This window comes from Nuphar pumila, chromosome 6, assembly GCF_984573655.1.
Source record: "Nuphar pumila chromosome 6, dmNupPumi1.hap1.1, whole genome shotgun sequence".
NCBI classification, from domain to species: Eukaryota; Viridiplantae; Streptophyta; class Magnoliopsida; order Nymphaeales; family Nymphaeaceae; genus Nuphar; species Nuphar pumila.
Genome location: NC_143254.1, coordinates 86,815,048 through 86,836,576, shown reverse-complemented (window position 1 = coordinate 86,836,576; position 21,529 = coordinate 86,815,048). Strand labels below are relative to the sequence as shown.

The window sequence follows — 21,529 nt, the reverse complement described above, 5'->3', positions numbered from 1 at the left end:
ATGGACATAAGCCTTTCATTCTGCCGTTCATGTGATAAATAGACTGCCTATGGTTCTGGAAAATAAGTCTCTTTATTATTGTCTTTTTGGAGCTCACCCTAGTTATCACGATCTGCATGTCTTCAGATGTGTTTGTTATGTGTACATTGATCAGTCCCTGAGAAACAAGTTTCAGGACAAGGCTCAGAAGTGTAGGCTTGTGGGTTACGCAGATGACTACAAAGGATATAGGTGTTATTATCCAACCAACAAGCGCATCAGAATCTCAAGGAATGTTGTCTTTGATGAATTTTTTTTTGATCATGGTACCGACACAAAAGATATGTTCCCTAACACAACTGAAGTCTACTATCCTTGCTGAGTTTAGAACTTTTTGCTAGTTCCAATGAAGCATGTTTTCCAGATTGTGTACAGCAAGAAGAGGAGATATTTGAGAACACTGGGACATCGGGGTCACAGAATGAGGAGGAAGCACTACCATTCGTACCGGGCAGATACAAAGGCATTTCTTATTCTAGACAGAGACCGAAAATATCAAATCATCTAGATCATGTTTCAGTCACCGATCCTATTCCCTCTCATACTCTTGAAGTCAGAAAATCAAATCACATATGACATCCTATTGATAGGTGGGTCAACTATAACAACTTTTCCTTGGATTTTCAACTCTTTTTAACTGCACTCAATAAGGAAGGTGAGCCCATTATGTACTATCAGGCAGCCACTTCTACCAAGTGGGTAGAAGTCATGAATGATGAAATGCAGGCATTGCATGAATGTGAAACTTGGGAAGTTGTTCCCAGATAAAAATGTTGTCGGATGTAAATGGGTCTACAAAATAAAGTATAAGACAAATGGAATCATTGAACGATACAAGGCAAGACTTGTGGCAAAAGGATTCACCTAAGAAGAAGGGCAAGACTATGATGAGAGCTTCAGTCCTGTGGTGAGAATGGCAACAATTCAAATTATTCTTTCCCTGGTTGTTGAACATGGATGGAAGCTGAGTCAACTTGATGTGAAAAATGCATTCTTACATGGGGATTTGAAGGAGGAAGTCTATATGGAACAACCCCCTGGATATCAAGAACAAAATTGCAAAACACATGTGTGCAGGCTAAAGAGAGCTATTTATGGTTTAAAGTAAGCATCTCGCTCTTGGTTTGATAGCTTCTCACTTGAGATTCAAAAACATGGATTTGCTCATCCGTATTGGACTACTCACTATTTATTTTTAGAAGTCAGAATGTGACCACTCTACTATTAATTTATGTTGATGATATTGTCATCACAGAGAATTCTGAAGCTCACATCCAAGAAGTAAAAGATTTACTAGGTCAGAGGTTCAAGATGAAAGACCTTGGTGTCCTGCGCTATTTTCTTGGTGTAGAAGTTGATAACCAGGCTCATGGCTTGACGCTCACTCAACACAAGTATACCATGGATGTTCTCAGCAAGGCAGTCATGAAAGACTGCAACCCTCTAGGAACTCCAAGTGTGCTTCACCAAAAACTCAGTGCTCATGATGGAGATCTATGTGACGACCCCACCAGGTATCGCAGCCTAATAAGAATGTTGCAGTATCTCACATTCACTCGACCTGATATTGTTTATTCAGTCAATCAAGTGTCTCAGTTTATGCATGCATCACATCATGCATCACGTACTGGACATATGGAAGCGGTTAAGAGGATACTTAGATATCTGAAAGGAACCATTGGGGATAGATTGATATATTCACCGCAGTTGTTAGGCAAGAATGAGCGCAAACTCAGTGTATACTGTGATGCAGTTTGGGCAGGGGATACCGATGAACGAAGATCTACATCAGGATATTGTGTCTTTATTGGAAGAAATTTAGTCTTTTGGAGCAGTAGAAAATAAAAGGCTGTTGCTAGATCAAGCACTGAAGCTGAGTATAGATCCATGGCTGTAGCTACTGCCGAAGTCCCATGGGTCAGGCATCTCCTAACTGAAGTAGGAGAAACGATTGCTCGCTCTACCTTGCTGTGTGACAATCAAAGTGCTCTCAACATGTCATTCAATCCAGTTCACCACAGTCGTGCTAAGCATATTGAGATTGACCAACATTTTGTAAGACAAAAAGTTGAAGAAAAAGAGATTGAGCCTGAGTTTGTCAACACTGAAAGACAAGTTGCAGACATATTTACAAAGGGCTTGACAAAAGATCATTTTTGGATGCTTAAAGACAAGTTGTTCATGTTAAAATGTAGTATAGATATATATAATAATAATATATTATTATTATATATATCTAATATTTTTATTTTTTATTTTCTTTTCATTTATTGTACAATAAATATTATCTAGTTCGTATCGAACTAGATAATATCTAGTTTGGTTAAGTTCCACTTGGAACTTAACCAAACACTAGCTGTTGGAACTAGTCCAAAAGCTAGATTTCTAGCCGTTGGACTAGTCCAATAGCTAGATTTCTAGCTCTTTATGAGCTCTCCCATTAGCTCTTGTATAAATAGGGCCCCCTTGTAAACTTCACTTCTTGTAATGCTTTTCAAGCATCCTTTTTACATAAATAAAATTATTTATTTATGTATATGTTGTTCCTATTTTACCCTTTTTAAAGGATTTGCTTAAAGTGTCTTTTAGACACTTCGTTCGATCACTCCAAGGGCATTCGTGGAAGACCACCAATTCATTACATGGTATCAGAGCTACGAGAATATTAGATCTTGGAGAAAATCTGCCTCGATTTTCATGCCCTTTGCAAAAGTGTTTTGCCGCTTGAAGGGGAAGTGTTTTATCACTTCATTTGAAGAGCTCCCACATCTTATATTCCTTTCCTTTTTCATTCTTTTATTGTTCTTCTCTTCTATCCTTATTCTTTCTCTCTCCTTGTAATCGATGAATGACAATGATAAAGTCACCGTCATTCCCATGAAGTAAGTGATACGAACTATGTAACATGGGCTTCTATCATGAAGCACCATATATGGGGAAAGGGTTTATGGGGGATTGTGGATGGTTCCGATTCGGAACCTAAACTATCTCTTACCAAAAAAGAGGGAGATAAAGAGGTTCCTCTATCGGAAGAAGAGAAAATCAAAGCCCTAGCCTCTTATGAGAAAAAATGGAAAGAGTGGAGAATGACTCATGCAAAAATAATGTCATGGCTTATCAATAGCATTGACATTAAAAAATGTTCATGCTTTGTCAAATTTGATCATGCCAATAAGGCATGAGAATACCTTAAAAATATGTATTCCCTTAAAGATATTGCACATGTGTGCAACCTCTAAGAAAATGTTCGAATAATGACTCAAGGTGATAAAACGATTCGTGAATATTATAATGGGTTGTCAGAACTTTGGGAGGAACTTTCTCTCTTAGAACTAAAGTGGCATTGTGCCGAAGACATTGAGCTTCGCCAAAAGCAACTTGATGCTGAACACTTTTACCAATTTATAAGTGGGTTAAGTCCGGAATTTGAAACCACCAAATCAGCCCTCCTTCATCGGGGAAAGATTCCCTCCATTGTTGAAACTATTGAAGAACTAACAATGGATGAAAATCGTCTCCGAAAATGTTCCTCTAAAACTGATGATGATTTAGTCCTAGCTATATCTAGGCCTGTGAATCACACTCGCACTTACAGGCCACCTTATTTTTGGGAGGCAAAATGACGAGTTTGATAAAAGAAAGGTGATTTGTCATCACTGTCATGAACCGTGCATTATAGGCCTCAATGTCCAAAATTAAAGAAAAGAGATGAAAAGAAGGTTGCAAAAGTTGAAGAATCAAAAGATCAAGATGCACCTGTTTCTATGGCTCAACTTATGGAGATCCTTCAACCTCTTCTTCAAGCGGTCTCTTCTTCTGCTGAAGCCTCAATTGGAGCGGCAATTGCATCTGTTTCCGGTCCAGGTAACTTTTCTTGGCTTTTAGATTCTAGTGCCTCATTTCATATGACCCCACGTTATAAATGCTTATCTGAATGTCTTAAAAATAACTCAAGTATTTCAAAAGTCTTTACAACAGATGAAACATCTCTTGAAATAAAGGGAATTGGGTGTTTTAAAAAACACAAAACTTTTTGTGTTCCAGAAGTTAGATATATCCCAAAACATAATTTGAATATCTTATCTGTTTCTTAAATTTCTGATTATGGATGTAATATATCATTCTCTTCTGATGGTTGTTGGATACAGGATCGCCAGTCAGGGAAGCTGATTGGGGAAGGCCATAGAGAAGGAGGACTATATTACATGGATTTTTTGGAGCTACCCAAGAATGTTTTTGCTTAAATGTTCAGAAATTGGAAAGAGACTTATGGCACAAAAGACTCGGCCATCCTCATATGTCTAAAATCCAATATTTTCCAAATTTGGGAAAGTTTTATAAATATGAAAATTTTGCTTGTAAAGACTGCATTCTTGGAAAAATGAAAAGATTACCTTTCTCTAGTAGAACTTTTGTCTTTTCAAAACCACTTGAGTTAATACATTTGGATGTTTGGAGACCCGCACCAGTAATTTCTAAAGGTGGTTTTGCATATTATGTCATCTTTACAGATGATTTTACTAGACATACTTGGATTTATTTTCTTAAACATAAATCCGAAGTTTTTACTCATTTTCAAATATTTCATAAAATGGTCACAAACAAATTTCAAAGTAATGTCTCCATTTTTCGCACTGATTCAAGGAGAGAATTTATGTCTAGCGAGTTTAAAAACTATCTTATTTCATATGGCATTATTCATCAACGATCTTGCCCAAACACCCCGCAACAGAATGGTCTTGCAGAACGCAAACATCGTCACATTATGAAGACCACTCGGACTTTGCTAATAGCAAGCTAAGTGCCAAAAGAGCTTTGGGCAGAAGCAACTTTAACTGCTACTTATCTCATAAACCGAATGCCATCTTCTTCTTTAGAAAACATATCTCCGTTTGAAAAACTTTATACCTTAGCTCCAGACTACTCCAGATTAAGAGTATTTGGTTGCAAATGTTTTGTATTTACAAACAAAAACGATAAATTCTCCCCTCGTGCAATCTCATGTGCCTTTTTAGGATATGCCGAAAACCAAAAAAGGTACATATGTTACGATGTTCAAAATAATAAATTATATGTCAAGGAATGTGACCTTTCTTGAAAAGGAGAATTTTTTTGAAAGTTAAAAACACAAGGATATTACTGAATGTTCCTTTTTAATTGACTTAACTTCCAAATTCGATGATGAAGATTTTGAATGTAGTTTTGACAATGACCAAAGTCCTACTAGCTTTGATCTTGATACTGAATATCAAACTAGTAGGGATGTTAGTCTTCAGTATTCAATACGAAGAATTGGAGAGCAACACCCTCCATGCGCGTTAGAAAGATTTTCTGAAGTTCCTCCTCGTAGGACTTCTAGAATCTCTAGAGCCCCCGGGAAGTTTGTGTCCTATGAATCTTTTTCACCCTCATATAGGGCAACTCTTGCTTTAATTCAATCCTATGTTGAACCTTCCTCATATTTTGAAGCCAAAAATCATGCAGAATGGATTGAAGCTATGAAATTAGAGCTAGATGCTTTAGAAAAAGCCAATACTTGGTCCATCCAAGACCTACCTCTTGGAAAGAAACCTATAGGTTGTCGATGGGTCTATAAAGTCAAAACCAAAAGTGATGGGACCCTAGAAAGATACAAGGCACGTCTTGTAGGCAAAGGCTATGCTCAAGAGTATGACATTAATTACGAGGAAACCTTTGCTCCTGTGGCTCGAATGACCACTGTTCGAACTTTAATTGCCTTAGCCTCTATTAAGAAATGACCTATATTTCAAATGGATGTTAAAAATGTATTCTTAAATGAGAGCCTTGTTGAAGAAGTATACATGAAAGCTCCTCTTGGTATTAGTCTTCCTAAGGGTAAAATTCTTCGTCTTGAGAAAACACTTTATTGTCTTAAACATGCACCAAAAGCCTGGTATGACAGGTTTAGTCATGTTATGACTAATATTGGTTTTCGTTCTTGTTTAACTGACACTGCCTTGTTTATTAAGCAATCTTATGCAGGTATCATTATCCTTCTTCTTTATGTGGATGATATGATCATCACTGGAGGTGACAAACAGGGAGTTGCTAATATCAAAACTCTTCTTAAAACTCATTTTGAGATGTCTGACCTAGGACTATTACGATATTTCCTAGGCATAGAAGTTGTTTATTCCCCTAGAGGGTATTTGATTTCTCAAACTTAATTTGCTTTTGACATTGTTTGTAGGTCTGACATTTCAGATGAAAAGAAAGTAGATACTCCAGAAGTAGTTAATGTTAAGATGAAAATTGATGATGGAGAACGACTTGAAGATCCTAATCCATTTAGACAACTTGTTGGAGCTCTTTCCTACCTTTCTATCACTCGGCCAGACATTGCACATGCTGTCCACACAGCTAGTCAATTTCAACATGCTCCCACCTCTGTGTTAAAATATGTATATATATATACATATATGTATATATATACAACAGTGTTGTTAAAAGCGTGCCTCAAGGCGCAAAAAGCGCGCCTCGCCTCGAGGTGAGGCCCTTTTCGCCTTGAGGCGCACGTAAAAAGCGCAACAGCCTCAAGGCGTACGCCTCATGCGCCTTGAGGCGTACGCCTTGAGGCGAGGCGCGCCTCAAAGTGAGGCGCGCATTAAACATCGGATGACCCGGACCCGAGTTCGACCTGGATCCGGGCCCGTATTCTCGAAAGATCGAGAACCTGTGTCTTTAAAAAAGACACAGGCGCTTCGGGGCGAGGGAAAGCCCTCGCCCCTTCTCTCTCCACTCCGTCCCCTTTCGTCCACCGCCACTGCTCGCTGTCGGCCACTGCTCGCCGCCGGCCACCACTCGCCGCCGACCACCACTCGCCGATCACCGCCTCTGCTGAGAAGGGATCACTCGCCGTGCGACCACTCGCCGTGCGACCACTCGCCGCCGCCACTGCTGTCGCCGGCCACCACTCGTCGCCGGCCACCACTCGTCGCCGGCCACCACCCGTCGCCGATCATCGTTTTCCTTCAGGTATGGCTTTTTCGTTTTTTTTTATTAACCAGGGGCGTAGCTAAGGGGGGCACCCAGTCCTGCCTCCCGAAACAGTTAATTTTTTTTTTAAAGGCCCAATCTTACCCCAGCCCTGATTCCATATGAAATAGATTTTTATCCATTTTTGTAGCTCAGCCCAGTCCTAGCCCAGCCCTGACTGCAGCAAATGGTTTGATTTGTCCATATGAAATAGATTTTTATTAATAATTGTAGCCATTTTTTGTCCATATGACTGCGGTCCCTTGTTTTCCTTTTTTGTCCATATAACTGTAGCGATGATGATTTCTTGGTGTGCAATCAAATATGCGATGTCCTGAATTGTTTAAGCATGCATTGATTTGGTTTTTCGTCAATAATGCTTGCTTACTTGAGGCATATGAGAGAGAGAGAGAGAGCCTGGACATCTTGTGCAGAATACAGTCCAGAAATTAATTCCTTGCTGCTAAATTTGCATATTTTATTATTCTTTTGGAAAGCATCATTTGCTTTTCATGGTGGCGAATATCAATCTGCTTTGAAAAGAAAGGAACTGAAAAGGCTCTTATGGAACTTGTATCCCTTGTCATGTTGGTGGTCACTTCAGCGCAACTTCTCTTGAAGATAAAAGTTGGACATAAAGGAGCAGTTGTATGGTTATTTCAATCAGTTTCTGATGTATAGGAGCTCACCCGACCTACATTTTGGAAATAAATTTGTTGAATGAAACAATAAAAAGCTACAGTTTCTGATTTATAGTTTTTTTTAAGTTAAAAAAATTTTTTTTTTAGGCTTACGCTTTGCGCCTCGAGGCTTACGCCTCGCCTCAGATTTTGGTGGAGCGCCTCGCTACGCCTCAACGCTTTTAACAACACTGATATACAGTTTCCCTTTTAATTGAAATACCCAATAGAGGTATTCTTGTAAAACCACAATATAATCTTTTCTTTTTTTCTTTTTTACTTTTTTCTTTTTTCTCTTTTTTCTTTTTCTTTTTCTTTTTTTCCTTTTTATTTTCTTCTTTTTGTAAGACCACAAGGGCCCCACACAATCTGACCGTTGGGGCCCCAACGGTCAGATTTATGACCGTTGGGGCTCCCAACGACTACAAGGGAGCCCCTTGTGGTCCCTTCCTTTAGACTCCCTCCTCTATAAATATAGGAGGTATTCTCCTCTTGTAGACATTGGGTTTTCACCCTTCTCTTCCTTTCTTCAATAAATCCAACTTATGACTTTAAGTCATTTTCTACTTTTGAGAGTTTTGTGTGTACACTTTTAGTGTTTGTGTTCTTGGCTCTTGAGGTCACTCTTAAAGAGTGCTTTTTACTCCATTGGTGCTTCCACCTCTTTTCATTACATGGTATCAGAGCTCGGTTGGTGATTGAGCTTCTCTTTATTATCTTGGAACGTGTGCCTCTCAAATTTTAAGAAGAAAGGAAGGATATTTGGTGCCGATGGAACGTGATTCTTAAGTGGAGCTTTCTTTTAAGCTAAATGGGTCCAACTATCTCACGTGGGCCTCCACGATGGAAAATCATCTAAGAGGTAAGAAACTTTGGCGTTTTGTTATGGGAACTACTCCCGAACCCTCTCTTGTTCTCACTAAATTCGAAAATGAGGTTGAAAAAGCTTTAGATGGCGATGAGCGCATCAAAGCTATCAATGAACATCAATCCAAAGTTGAGGATTGAGAAAGTAACCATGCCAAAATTTTGGCATGGTTTATGAACAATGTTGACCTTAAAAATTGTGCAAATATTGCCAAATTTAGAAGGGCCAATGAGGCATGGTTTTCCTTAAGGGTATGTATACCTAAAAGGATCTTGCTCGACAATTTTTTTGTTAAGAAAAAATCCGTTCCACCAAACAAATGGATATGAGTGTCCGGGATTATTTTAGCTCTCTAACCCCTCTTTGGGATGAACTTGCTCTTCTTGAGCCTAAATGGGTGATTCCGGAAGATATTGAATTAAGAAGAGAACAAATTGAAAAGGAGCACTTCTTTCAATTTCTTCATGGTCTTCGCTCGGAATTTGAACAAGTTAGGGCATCTCTTCTCCATAGAAGCAAAGCCCTACCTATTGAAGACGCCCTAGCCGAAATATGCCAAGAGGAAACTCGACTTGGCTTAAGCATTAAGAATGATGAAGTTTTGGCCGTTACTAGGCCCAGATCAAATGTTAAAGCCTATAGACCTCCTCACTTTAACAAAAATAGTAATGGGCCTAGAAAGGGGATAATATGTCATTATTGTAATGAACCGGGACACATTAGACCGGTTTGTCCCAAACTTAAAGGAAAGGTAGCCGCAGTTGGAGAAAATTCTCCAAAGAAGAAAGAAGAAAGTGCCAAAGAGGGAGATATCAAAGAGACTCTTAATCATATCTCCGAAGTTCTCTAACATCTTCTCAAGACTTCTTCCTCAACATCCGGAGCCGCCATCTCCTATTCTTTATCACCTCCAGGTATGTGGATACTAGACTCCGGTGCTTCCTTTCATATGACATCTCATAAAAACTCCCTTTCAAATGTTTTGTCCGAACCCATATCTTCTTATGTTTAACGGCCGATGGAACATTATTGAAAATTGAAAGTATTGGAACGCTTGATTCTCAAAATTTTTTCGTTAATCGTTCAAAAAATTAATTTAAATCTTTTTTCCGTTTCTCAAATCACCGATCATGGATGTCAAGTCTCTTTCTCACCTAAAGATTGCACCGTGCAGGATCTCCAGTCAGGGAAGCTGATTGGGCAAGGCCATAGAAGGGGTGATCTCTATTTTATGGACTTTTTGACTCTTCAATCTAAGTCATCTTGCAATCTTGTAAAAGACAAAAGTATTGGAATTTGGCATGAGAGATTTGGTCATCCAAATTTTGTAAAAATGTCTCTTTTTCCGTTTTTGAACAATACTTGTAAAGACAATCACATGACTTGTAAGGATTGCATTTTTGGGAAACCTAAAGCTACTCCATTTCCTCAAAGAAGTTACTTTACCACTCGGCCATTTGAACTTGTTCATTTCGATGTGTGAGGACCTTCCCCTATTTTGTCTAAAGGAGGATTTTCGTATTATGTGGTCTTTATTGATGACTTCACTCGATTCACGTGGATCTACTTCCTAAGTCGCAAATCCGAAGTTTTCTCCTTCTTTAAAGAATTCCATGCAATGGTTAAAAATCAATTTTTGGGAAATCTATCTATTCTTAGGTTCGATTCGGGAGGCAAATATATGTCCAATGATTTTCAAAGCTATTTAAAAGAAAATGAAATTTGTCATCAACGTTCTTGTCCCAACACTCCGCAACAAAATGGTCTTGCGGAAAGAAAGCATAGACACATAATAGAAACCGCAAGAACGTTATTAATTTCAAAAAATATCCCAAAATCCTTTTGGGCCGAAGCGGTTCTAACCTCAACGTATCTTATCAATAGAACTCCTTCATCCTCTTTAAAAAATCTTTCTCCATTTAAAAAACTTTACAATATGTCTTACGATTATAAAAGACTAAGGATTTTTGGATGTAAATGCTTTGTTCTAACTCACAAAAATGATAAACTTTCTCCTAGGGCTATTGAATGTATTTTCTTGGGATATGGCGAAAAACAAAAAGGTTATCGATGTTTTGACATACTAAAAAACAAACTTTATATCTCAAAAGATGTCACATTTCTAAAAGAAGAAAATGGTTTTTCGCACCAACCAAATGAAAATATTGATTATTCCTTTTTATTTGACTTATTGCCTCAAGAAAACATCATAGATGATCATATTGATCCTAGTGAACCCCTTGGTGAAGATCATTCTGATCATCCAAATGATGATCAAAACTTAGGAGAAAACGTTTCAAGACAAATACAAGTCTACTCTAGAAGGAATGAAAGAAATCCTCCTTGTGCCATTGAAAAATTTTCTCAAAGTGAGTCAATCGAAGAAACCTCTCAAAGAAAATCAAATCGGATTTCCAAAATACCCAATAGATTTGTTTCTTATGATTCTTTTTATCCTAACTTTCGAGCATGCCTACTTGCTCTTCACTCCTTTCATGAACCATCTCATTACAATGATGCTAAACAATATGCTCTTTGTAATGAAGCTATGGAACTATAACTTAATGCTCTTAAAAGGGCGCAAACTTGGCAAATCATTGATCCTCCCAATGGCAAGAAACCCATTGGATGTAGATGGGTTTTTAAAGTAAAAACTAAGAGTGATGGTTCATTGGAAAGATATAAGGCTAGATTGGTAGCCAAAGGATATGCCCAAGAGTATAGGGTAGATTATGATGAAACTTTTGCCCCAGTTGCTCGAATGACTAGTGTTCGGGCTCTTATTGCTATAGTCTCTATTAAAAAATGGCCAATCTTTCAACTTGATGTCAAAAATGCCTTTTTGAATGATAATTTAAATGAAGAAGTTTATATGGAACCGCCTCCAAGTATGAATTTAAATGAAAAAAATTTGAAATTAAAAAAGGCTTTATATGGACTTAAGCAAACTCCTAAAGCTTGGTATGATAGGTTTAGTAATGTATTAATCAATTTAGGATTTTCTTCTTGCTATACTGACACTGCTCTATTTATTAAAAGGACATATGACTCCATTATTATGCTTCTGCTGTATGTTGATGATATGATCATCACTGGGAATGACAAAAAGGAAGTAAATGATGTAAAGTCTATGTTAAAGAAACTTTTGATATGTCTGATCTTGGATATTTGAGATATTTTTTAGGAATTGAAGTGGCTTATTCCGCGCGAGGATACATTCTATCTCAAATGAAATTAGCTGCAGAAATTTGTACCAAATCAGGAATATCTGATGAAAAGAAAGTTGAGACTCACGAAGTTATTAATGCGAAACTGAGACTTGAAGATGGTGTTCTTCTTGAGGATCCAACCCCCTACCGTCAATTAATCGGATCTCTCATCTATCTATCCATCACACGTCCAGATATAGCTCGCTCATGCGGTTCATGCAGCAAGCCAGTTTCAGCATGCACCTACTTCGGTTCATATGGCGGCCGTAATGAGAATTGTGCGATGCATCAAAAATACTATATCCAAGGGACTCTTCTTATCCTCTTCCTCATCTCTTGACTTAATTGCTTTTACTGATGCTGACTGGGGAGAAAATCCCAATGATCGTATCTCAATAACGGGTCTTTGTATTTTTTTAGGTGAATTCCTCATTTCGTAGAGATGCAAGAAGCAGCAGAAGGTTTCATTGTCATCCACTGAAGCTGAATATCGGGCCATGGCAATGACAACTATGGAAATCGTATGGCTCAGGAGTCTCCTTGGTGACATGGCCGTCCCTATTTCTACTCCCACCAAGCTCTGCTGTGATAACAAAAGTGCGATATACATTGCCAGCAATCACACTTTTCATGAGCGGACCAAGCATATCGAAATGGATTGCCATTATGTTCGAGACGAATATCTCAGAGGGACTATCTCATTACCATATGTTACTTCAGAGTATCAACTAGCTGACTTCTTCACCAAGGCGCTCCCAACTCCACGATTTATGTTTCTTGTTAGCAAACTTTCGGTCTTCTCCCCGTAAAGTTTGAGGGGGCGTGTTAAAATATATATATATATACATATACTTATATATATACATTCGTATATATATATATAAGTATATATATACATATATGTATATATATACAATTTTCCTTTTAATTGAAATACCCGGTAGGGGTATTCTTGTAAAACCACAATATAATCTTTTTTTTTTCTTTTTTCTTTTTTCCCTTTTTATTTTCTTCTTTTTTTAAGACCACAAGGGCCCCACACTTGTAGTCGTTGGGGCCCCAACGGTCAGATTTATGACCGTTGGGGCTCCCAACGACTACAAGGGAGCCCCTTGTGGTCCCTTCCTTTATACTCCCTCCTCTATAAATAGAGGAGGTATTCTCCTCTTGTAGGCATTGGGTTTTCACCCTTCTCTTCCTTTCTTCAATAAATCCAACTTATGACTTTAAGTCATTTTCTACTTTTGAGAGTTTTGTGTGTACACTTTTAGTGTTTGTGTTCTTGGCTCTTGAGGTCACTCTTAAAGAGTGCTTTTTACTCCATTGGTGCTTCAGCCTCTTTTCATTACACTCTGTTCACATGGGAGCAGTCTTACACATTATTAGATATTTAAAGAGTTCTCTTTCACGGGGACTTTTCTTGTATGCATTATCTTCTTTAGATTTAATTGCTTATAATGATGATGACTGGAGAGGTGATCCTAATGATAGACACAACCACTGGTTTTTGTGTGTTCTTAGGTGAATCTCTTATATCGTGGAGGTGCAAGAAGCAACAGAAGGTCTCTCTTTCCTCCACTGAAGCCGAATATAGAGCCATGACAACCACCACAATACAAGTTGTTTGGCTCCGAAGACTGTTAGCTGACATGGGAGCTGAAGCAACACATGCCTCACACATGTGCTGTGACAATAAGAGTGCAATCTACATCGCAAGCAACCAGACCTTTCATGAACGCACCAAACACAGAAAGATGGATTGTCACTATGTTCGAGAGGAGTACCTACACGGCACCATTGATCTGCCATATGTTACATCTGAGTACCAACTAGCAGATTTCTTCACCAAACCTCCTGCGGCTCTCAGATTTCACTTCATCTTTGACAAACGTTCGCTCATTATATCGTAAGTTTGAGGGGGAGTGTTAAAATGTAATATAGATATATAATAATAATAATATATTATTATATATATCTATTATTTTTATTTTTTATTTTTTATTTTCTTTTAATTTATTGTACAATAAATATTATCTAGTTCGTATCGAACTAGATAATATCTAGTTTGGTTAAGTTCCACTTGGAACTTAACCAAATACTAGCTGTTGGAACTAGTCCAACAGCTAGATTTCTAGCCGTTGGACTAGTCCAACAGCTAGAAGGGAGAGCTCTTTATGTGATCTCCCATTAGCTCTTGTATAAATAGGGGTGCAGCCCCCTTGTAAACTTCACTTCTTGTAATGCTTTTCAAGCATCCTTTTTACATAAATAAAATTATTTATTTATGTGTGTGTTGTTCCTATTTTACCCTTTTTAAGGGCTTTGCTTAAAGTGTCTTTTAGATACTTCGTTCGATCATTCAAAGGGCGTTCGTGGAAGACCACCATTTCATTACAGTTCATGGTTCAAAACCATGATCAACTTGAGGGGGGCTAAAAAAGGTGTTTTAGGTGTATGGGTCCAAACCCGACCCACAACCACCTCCTGTATATAAGTTTTGTTTTGCTATTTTTTGATTCGGTCTGGATATTATAATGGATCCAGACCCATACTGTACATTTAAGTATTAATATACGTTTTAGGTCACGATTTCTGATGAACAAAAATCGTGACAGCCACAACTCTCTTAGCTCTTCTTCATATCTCTCTCTCTCTCTTCTCAATACAGGTATTCTAACACATCGTACCATATCGTACAGTACAATCTCATATCGTACCGTATTTGGTGCAGTTTAAAAGGGCTGAAACTCAACTTTTTTAATTTTGGGTTTTGAAGACCTCCCTAGAGTCGATTCTCATTTGTGTAGAGGCCTTTAGACGAGAACCCACACACCCTAAAAGGCATGAGAGCGATTTGGGGCCGATTTGTGCACAAGATGGAGTGCTTTTGCGGATTTCTCTCGTAAGAGTTGAATGGGTTAAAGAAGCAAACATTTTGAATGAAGAGGATATTCAGTGGATCAACGTGGAAAGAGCACATGAAGTAGATGATAAACAACCCACGTATATTGGAGACGATGTGGAAGTCAAAGGAGGAAGAGAAGAAGAAGATAATGATGATGATGATGATGATGATGTCTGAGGTTATATTTTCAAAAAATTTGGTTATTTAACACTTAAGTGTTTATAAACTTGGTTATTTTGTTTTTGTTTATATAATATGAAAGTATGAGTCTTGTGGCATGTTCTTGATTGCAAGATATTTAATATTTTGCATTGTTCTTGTGGGATATGCTTGCAATATTATCTATATTAGTTGGTGTTTGATGCTGTCTTATGCATCTCATAGAGATATAAATGCTTCATGTGATTTTATGGTTGTATTTTGTGCAATTCATCTGTGATGATTTTTTTAGAAATTTTGCTAATTTTTCTGCTTTTTCTTGATTTTTTTTGGAATTTTTGATTTTTTTTTAAATTAAAAACTTATGATTTTTTACGATACGCTATGATACATATCTAACTTTGGGCCTGGCCTTGCTTGAAACTGTTCATGCATGTGCATATGTGGAGTTAGAATGAAACAACTTAATTGTGTATTATTCTTTATAATATAGTAAAGAATCTTCATTTCCTTGGTGAGGCTAGAATTTTTTCTTTGCTCAAAACCTTGTCGGATATTTCCCAGATGAAATGAAACATTTGATCTGTGCACCAGGAGAAAATTTTTCCAATTCTTATAGTAAAGATATATGCACATCAGGGTTCTTCATACTCTCACATTGGTTAAAGCTTGTGGAGGGGCTCAAATCTGTCAGTTTCCATCCTTCTTGGAGTCAACGTCTTGCTTCACTCACATTCAAAACCCTAATCTAACATACTTGTTTACCGGCTAGCAGTTTTCTTGTATGGAAGCAAAGAAGAATGGAAAGCCATGTTAGAGAGATGCCTTTGGCTCCTAATGAATTCATTTGTGGCTGGGGACAAGATTCTTATTTATATAATCACGCTAATAATAATTGCACAAGCAAATAATTACAGTCCCACATAAAGTATACCAATACAAAACATTAAACAAATAAAATAGGCATACACAACTAATACTTCTCCTCAAGTTTTAGATGAGGATTTATCATGTACAACTTGCTCTTCAAGAAATTAAACCTGCATTTTGGACAGTCTTTTGTTCAAGTATTAGCTATTAGCTACTTTGATATTCTAATCTCACAAAGTCTGTTCCAAGGTTGCCAGACTGAGAAACAGAAGCAGAAAATGATACAGGAAGTGGAAGTGAGAAGCAAAGACATTTAAAACTTTTTAGGAAACGCGAAGCAGGAACCTATTTGCAAGTAAAACGGGAATTGGACCAGAAGCAACAAAAAACTGAATATTGCATGCAATTATAGTCCTATATGACATTAGCTTGTCTTTGAAATAACGAAAAAGCCTTTTGATGTTACAAACCATTTTTTTGCATGATGAGTGCATTGATAGTCTTAAAATACTTTGTCGCAAGACTGGATAAACTATTAGCATTTACGAAATTGCTTGAGTTTTGCATAAAAAATGGACTTAGAAATGATTGGATGCTTAAAGAAGAGAACAGGAAGAATGTAAAACCATAAATTGAGTCTAGTTTAATATTTGTAACTCTTTTTTAAAAACATATTATAATGTTTTCTTCTAAAGTTTAAAAAATCAAAGGACTTATTCTTGAAAATCATGAATTTTGGCTGTACGAATTGAGATTTTAAATCTAAGAATCCTGCTTCCCAATTTAAGGGAGGTGCATGGGAGGCATGAGAGGAAGCATGCGAGAAGTGTGAGGGAGTGAAAATAACACGTGGAGGAAGAGCAGGGGGAACATGATTCCCTTCTCGTTTTGGAAGCAAGGCATCTTGCGTTTCCAACATGAGCTTCTAGGGAGACGTGCTTTCCACTTATATATAGCACTTTTGGTAACTTTACTGTCATTTGTTTTCCTTCAAAGTCTTCAAAGAAAAATGAATTTTGAAAGGATGTCCTCCCTTCCTCTCAAAAAAAAAAGAGGATGAGAAAAGAAATTGGATGAACAAAGATGCAAGTGCATATACTGCACTGAAGTTTGGATACCACGTGGACTGGGAATTTGGGGATCAGAAGTCTGACAGGTTGCATTATGGTGCATAAATATATCTATTGTTTTGAAAATTGAACTCAAATCGTAGGTTAAGGCTAAAATTGAGATCTGGACCTAATCAAGGAGTTTCTCTATTTTGCATAATGGAAACATAGTTGCGCAGACACAACCGTATTTCGTGTGATCCATGCTGGAGATTACGCTATATATTTTGATTTCAATTTTGTTTATTCAGCAAGGCTGTTACATCTGCTGATTTGCCTTCTTTCCTATTACCGTATTTCACTATGGATTTTCTGTGGCAAATGGTTGGATCTTTGGATGCTGTTTGATCTAGTCTGGTCCAGCATGCTTGGTTGCTAAAGTAAACAACTAGTGCAGAATCAATTAGGATCATTCACATTTGAGAAAAAGGACTACCATAAACATTTACTGTTGCTTTAAAAAGTGGATGGGATGGTATATATGGTTATCAAGATGAAGTTTGTTCTTTATTTTCATTTTTCTATTCTAGCATTACTTGGAAGGTTGATTGAGTCTAGGTTGCACAAACTATCGTGGTATAAAACTCATGAGTCATACTATGAAACTTTGGGAGAGGGTGATTGAGTCTAGGTTGAGGAAGGTTGTCATGATATCGGAGAATCAATTTGGTTTTATGCCTGGAAGATCAACTATGGAAGCTATACATCTTCTTAGACAACTTATTGAGAGATATAGAGAGGAACAAAGATTTGCATATGGTTTTTATTGAATTGGAGAAGGCATACGATAGAGTACCTAGGGACGTTCTCTGGTGGACAATGATGAAGAAAGGTGTTTCTCTCAAGTACATTAGTATAATTAAAGATATGTACGAAGGAGTAGTAACCAATGTCCGCACTTGTGGAGGGGTGATAATCAATTTTCCTATAACGGTTGGGTTACATCAAGGATCTGCTTTAAGCCCTTTCCTATTTGCTATAGTGATGGATGAGCTTACGAGATCAATTCAAGAAAATGTGCCGTGGTGTATGTTGTTTGCTGATGATATTGTTTTGATTGATGAGTCTAGAGTTGGGGTTAATGCTAAGTTAGAATTATGGAGACAAACATTGGAAGCAAGAGGTTTTAAGTTGAGTAAGAGTAAGACAAAATATATGGAACGTCGGTTTAGTAAGCAAAGAAGTAGTGATGAGAGTATAGTGAAGCTTGTGAGCAAGAAATACCGGTGGATGACTGTTTCAAATATTTAGGATCTATCATTCAAAAGTATGGAGAAATTGATGGAGATGTAAATCATAGGATAAAGGTTGTGTGGATGAAATGAAAAAGTGCATCAGGAGTGTTGTGCGATCGTAGAATGCCATTGTGGTTGAAGGGAAAGTTTTATAGGACGACTATTAGGCCCACTTTACTATATGATACGGAATGTGGGGCTGCCAAGAGACATAATATTCAAAAAATGAGTGTAGCTGAGATGCGTATGCTTAGATGGATGTGTGGAAATACAATAAAAGATAAGATTCGGAACAAGGAGATACGTAAGAAGGTAGGCATTGCACCCATTGAAAATAAGATGAGAGAATCATTTACGGTGGTTTGGACATATTCGGCGAAGGCCTAATGATGCTCCAGTTAGAAGGATGGAGAAATGGAAAAATATATTAGTTAAAAGAGGTCGGGGTAGGCCTAGGAAGACTTGGATGGAGATGATAGGAAAGGATATGAATGCTTTGAACCTCACCGAGGACATGGCATTGGATAGAAATGATTGGAGAAGGATTCATGTGGAAGACCCAAAATGATTTTCTTTTTTGGTTCATATCGCTGACCCCAATTGTTTTGGGATGAAGGCGTAGTTGTTGTTGTTGTTGTATTCTAGCACTACTTGAGTGGTTGCACTTCCCTCTCTGGTATTCAACTAAAATTTTAGACATTTATGTAATCACGCCTCGAGATAAAAATTGGCCCTTTTGTATTTCTTGTTCTTTTTCTTTGGGTTAAAATGTGGCAAGGAAATACTTATGATGCATGATGGCATGTATAAGTTTTTTTCACTTTTTAAATAACAATAAAATACAAACTTATCTCTCTCCGACCTTGTAGAGTCTACCCAGGTTTTAGAGATTCTATTTTAGCATCCCTTTTGGTGCAAGATGCATTTTTTCCCTGATAAGTGCAGTCAAAATTCTTCTTGAATTCAAACTGTATTAACCTATGATGTTTCAAATCCTACAGGGTACATGTTCGGCCAGCTTGTGATAAACCTCTGGAAAGATTGAAGAAAGATGATGAACAACCAGTGGCAACTGAGGAGTCCCAGAGTTTCACAACCAAGTCTGCCAATTGTCTCACTATGATGGAGACTCAAGTCCCAGTCCAAAGGGTAGAGTCAGCTTGTGAGGTTGATTCTGCAACAGGGAAAGAAGTTTCAGTGGAGGCACCGTTTATGCATTCAAGGCCTAACACTGCAAACCTATATGATTGCCTTCCAACTTCTGAGAATTCCTCAAGCATTATAGCTTCTAATGAGTCATCATCATATGAAGTTTCTGTTTCTAGAAGTGAAGAGTCTGACTCATATAGAGATGCAAATTACGAGTTACAGGGGAAAAAGTGCACAACCAGCAATAGCAAGTGTGGCTCTTTGGAATACCTGTCAAATGGTTCGTCATGGGTTGACAAGATGTCATCAAAGCATAATAATCGGATACAGCCGGATCCTTGTCAGTACAAGGATGGAGATTCATATGTTAATGGTATTACCCATGCTTCTGCATTGCAACCAGAATCATCTAGACATTCATCTGTTAATAGTATTTCCCATGCTTCTGCATTACAACCAGAATCACCTAGACAGGTGCATACTCCTCGAGTATCCACAACAGACGAACAGAACATTGTTCCATCTGTGTACAAGAAAGTGGAGAATGTGATTATTGGAAATGGAAGAATTTTCTCAAATGAAATGATAGAAGATAATACTGTGTTGTCTCCCAAGGAAAGCCTTCTTAGATCATTCAGGAGACCAAAGCCAATTTTTGCTCGTGGTTTTCTTGACATGGCAGCTGGAAAGATGCCATTGGATAAAGATGATATAGATCCGAGGCTGGATCACGTTGGTGAACCAGAAGCCACTGACAGGAGAACTCTTAAATCTGATCATAACATGAAAACTAGCACACTGTGCAATGGCTTTGCCCATTCTTTTGTTGGCGGTGGAGATGGTGAGATTGGTAATGGCGGTTTGAAAGAACCGGAATGTTACAAAGATGGCTCAGAACTGCTTGCGAACTGCAAAAGGCCAAGGCAAGAGACATACTGAATTGCCTGGGGATGGTTGATGTGTAAAAGACTACCACAAATCATTATACTTAAATGGGTTGGGAATTTGCACTTATAGTAGCAGCTGGATTTGCACATTCAGGTGGGGACAGGAAGAGTAATCGATGGCCTCCTTGCTAATTTAAGGTGCATTCATTTTTTCTTGTTATTCTTGCATGGTTCATGCCACTCATAAAAGAATTAGTGGATCTGGGCCCTTTTTCATTATTTGTAAAAGCCCATCAGCTGCAGAAATATGCTTAGATAACCTGGGTTATTTGGAATACAAAGAATCGTTCTGGGCAGTAAGATTTCTTTCTTCTCTTCCTGCTTTTCACACGCCGGCACCGAAAGCTCACACACACACAACAGCGAGATTTCTTCTCTTGCTTTTCACACATACATATATACACACGAGTTCATGCACACACTACAGTAGTGCCCTGTCAACATGAGCACCTTGAACCGGACGGTTGAGAATAGAGGACAGTCTGTGAGTTTTCAATTATAAAGAAAGTTAAATGCGAACAGAAATATCAAATGGATTCGTTAGATTCTGTTATTCTGGAACGACAATTTGATATTTACAAAGAAACTATTTTTGTTAAGAGTATGAAATCTTATTATTTACTAATGATTGCTTAACATATGATTAACTATTTTAATTTATAGATATCCTTATAAAATTATATATTTCTTATAAAATTTTGAGAAACTCATATTAATTCTTTTAGAAACCGTATCAATATATATTAGAAATTTTTATTGATATTTTCTAGAATCATTTCAATACTGTAACTTTTTAAGCCCTCACGAACCTATACCAGTACTGCGTACTCGTTTTTGGCAACTATGCTCTGGAAACTGGATCTTATAAGGGATATGGTGCAAATCAGACATTATCCATCAATTTGGCTTCCAAATGAGGACCTTATTTCATGATACTGATAGATCTTAGATTATGACCAAGAGTTTTCCAGTCAAGTGATTAGGGCTTGTAAATGATCTGAACAGCTTGTGACTTGTCTTGTTACAAACTTGTTTTGTGATTGGCTCTTATGGTTGGCGAGTTAAGACACAAGCTGCGTGTTTAGCTTAAACGACTCAAGCCTGAACACTGGGTGTTCAGCTTAGCTTTGCTCGTATGATCTTGTATAAATTAAAAAACTATATATTTTATTTGTGAATCTGTGATTCATAGTATATAAAAAGATGTAAAGAATATCTATGTGCATATATAAAGAGAAGGATGTTTAAAAATACACAGGTGAAATTTGAATTATTAAATTAAATTTATAAAATATGCACAATTTAAGTCGGCATGAAATTTTTTTACACCAGCCAGCTCGCGTTTGGCTCATCTCCTTTAGGG

The 21,529-nt window shown here is 37.6% G+C and overlaps 1 protein-coding gene across 1 annotated transcript in view; it reads left to right on the top strand.

Annotated features, from left to right (window-relative positions):
* The window catches only part of LOC149835034 (ubiquitin carboxyl-terminal hydrolase 18-like), a 42,467-nt gene extending 21,987 nt beyond the window's left edge, over positions 1–20,480 (top strand). The window contains exon 11 of the mRNA XM_090011652.1: positions 19,072–20,480. Coding sequence (XP_089867778.1) covers positions 19,072–20,158 — 1,087 coding nt within the window. The 3' untranslated portion in view covers positions 20,159–20,480. The remainder of the gene's footprint in view (positions 1–19,071) is intronic.
* The last annotated feature ends 1,049 nt before the right edge of the window (positions 20,481–21,529 follow it).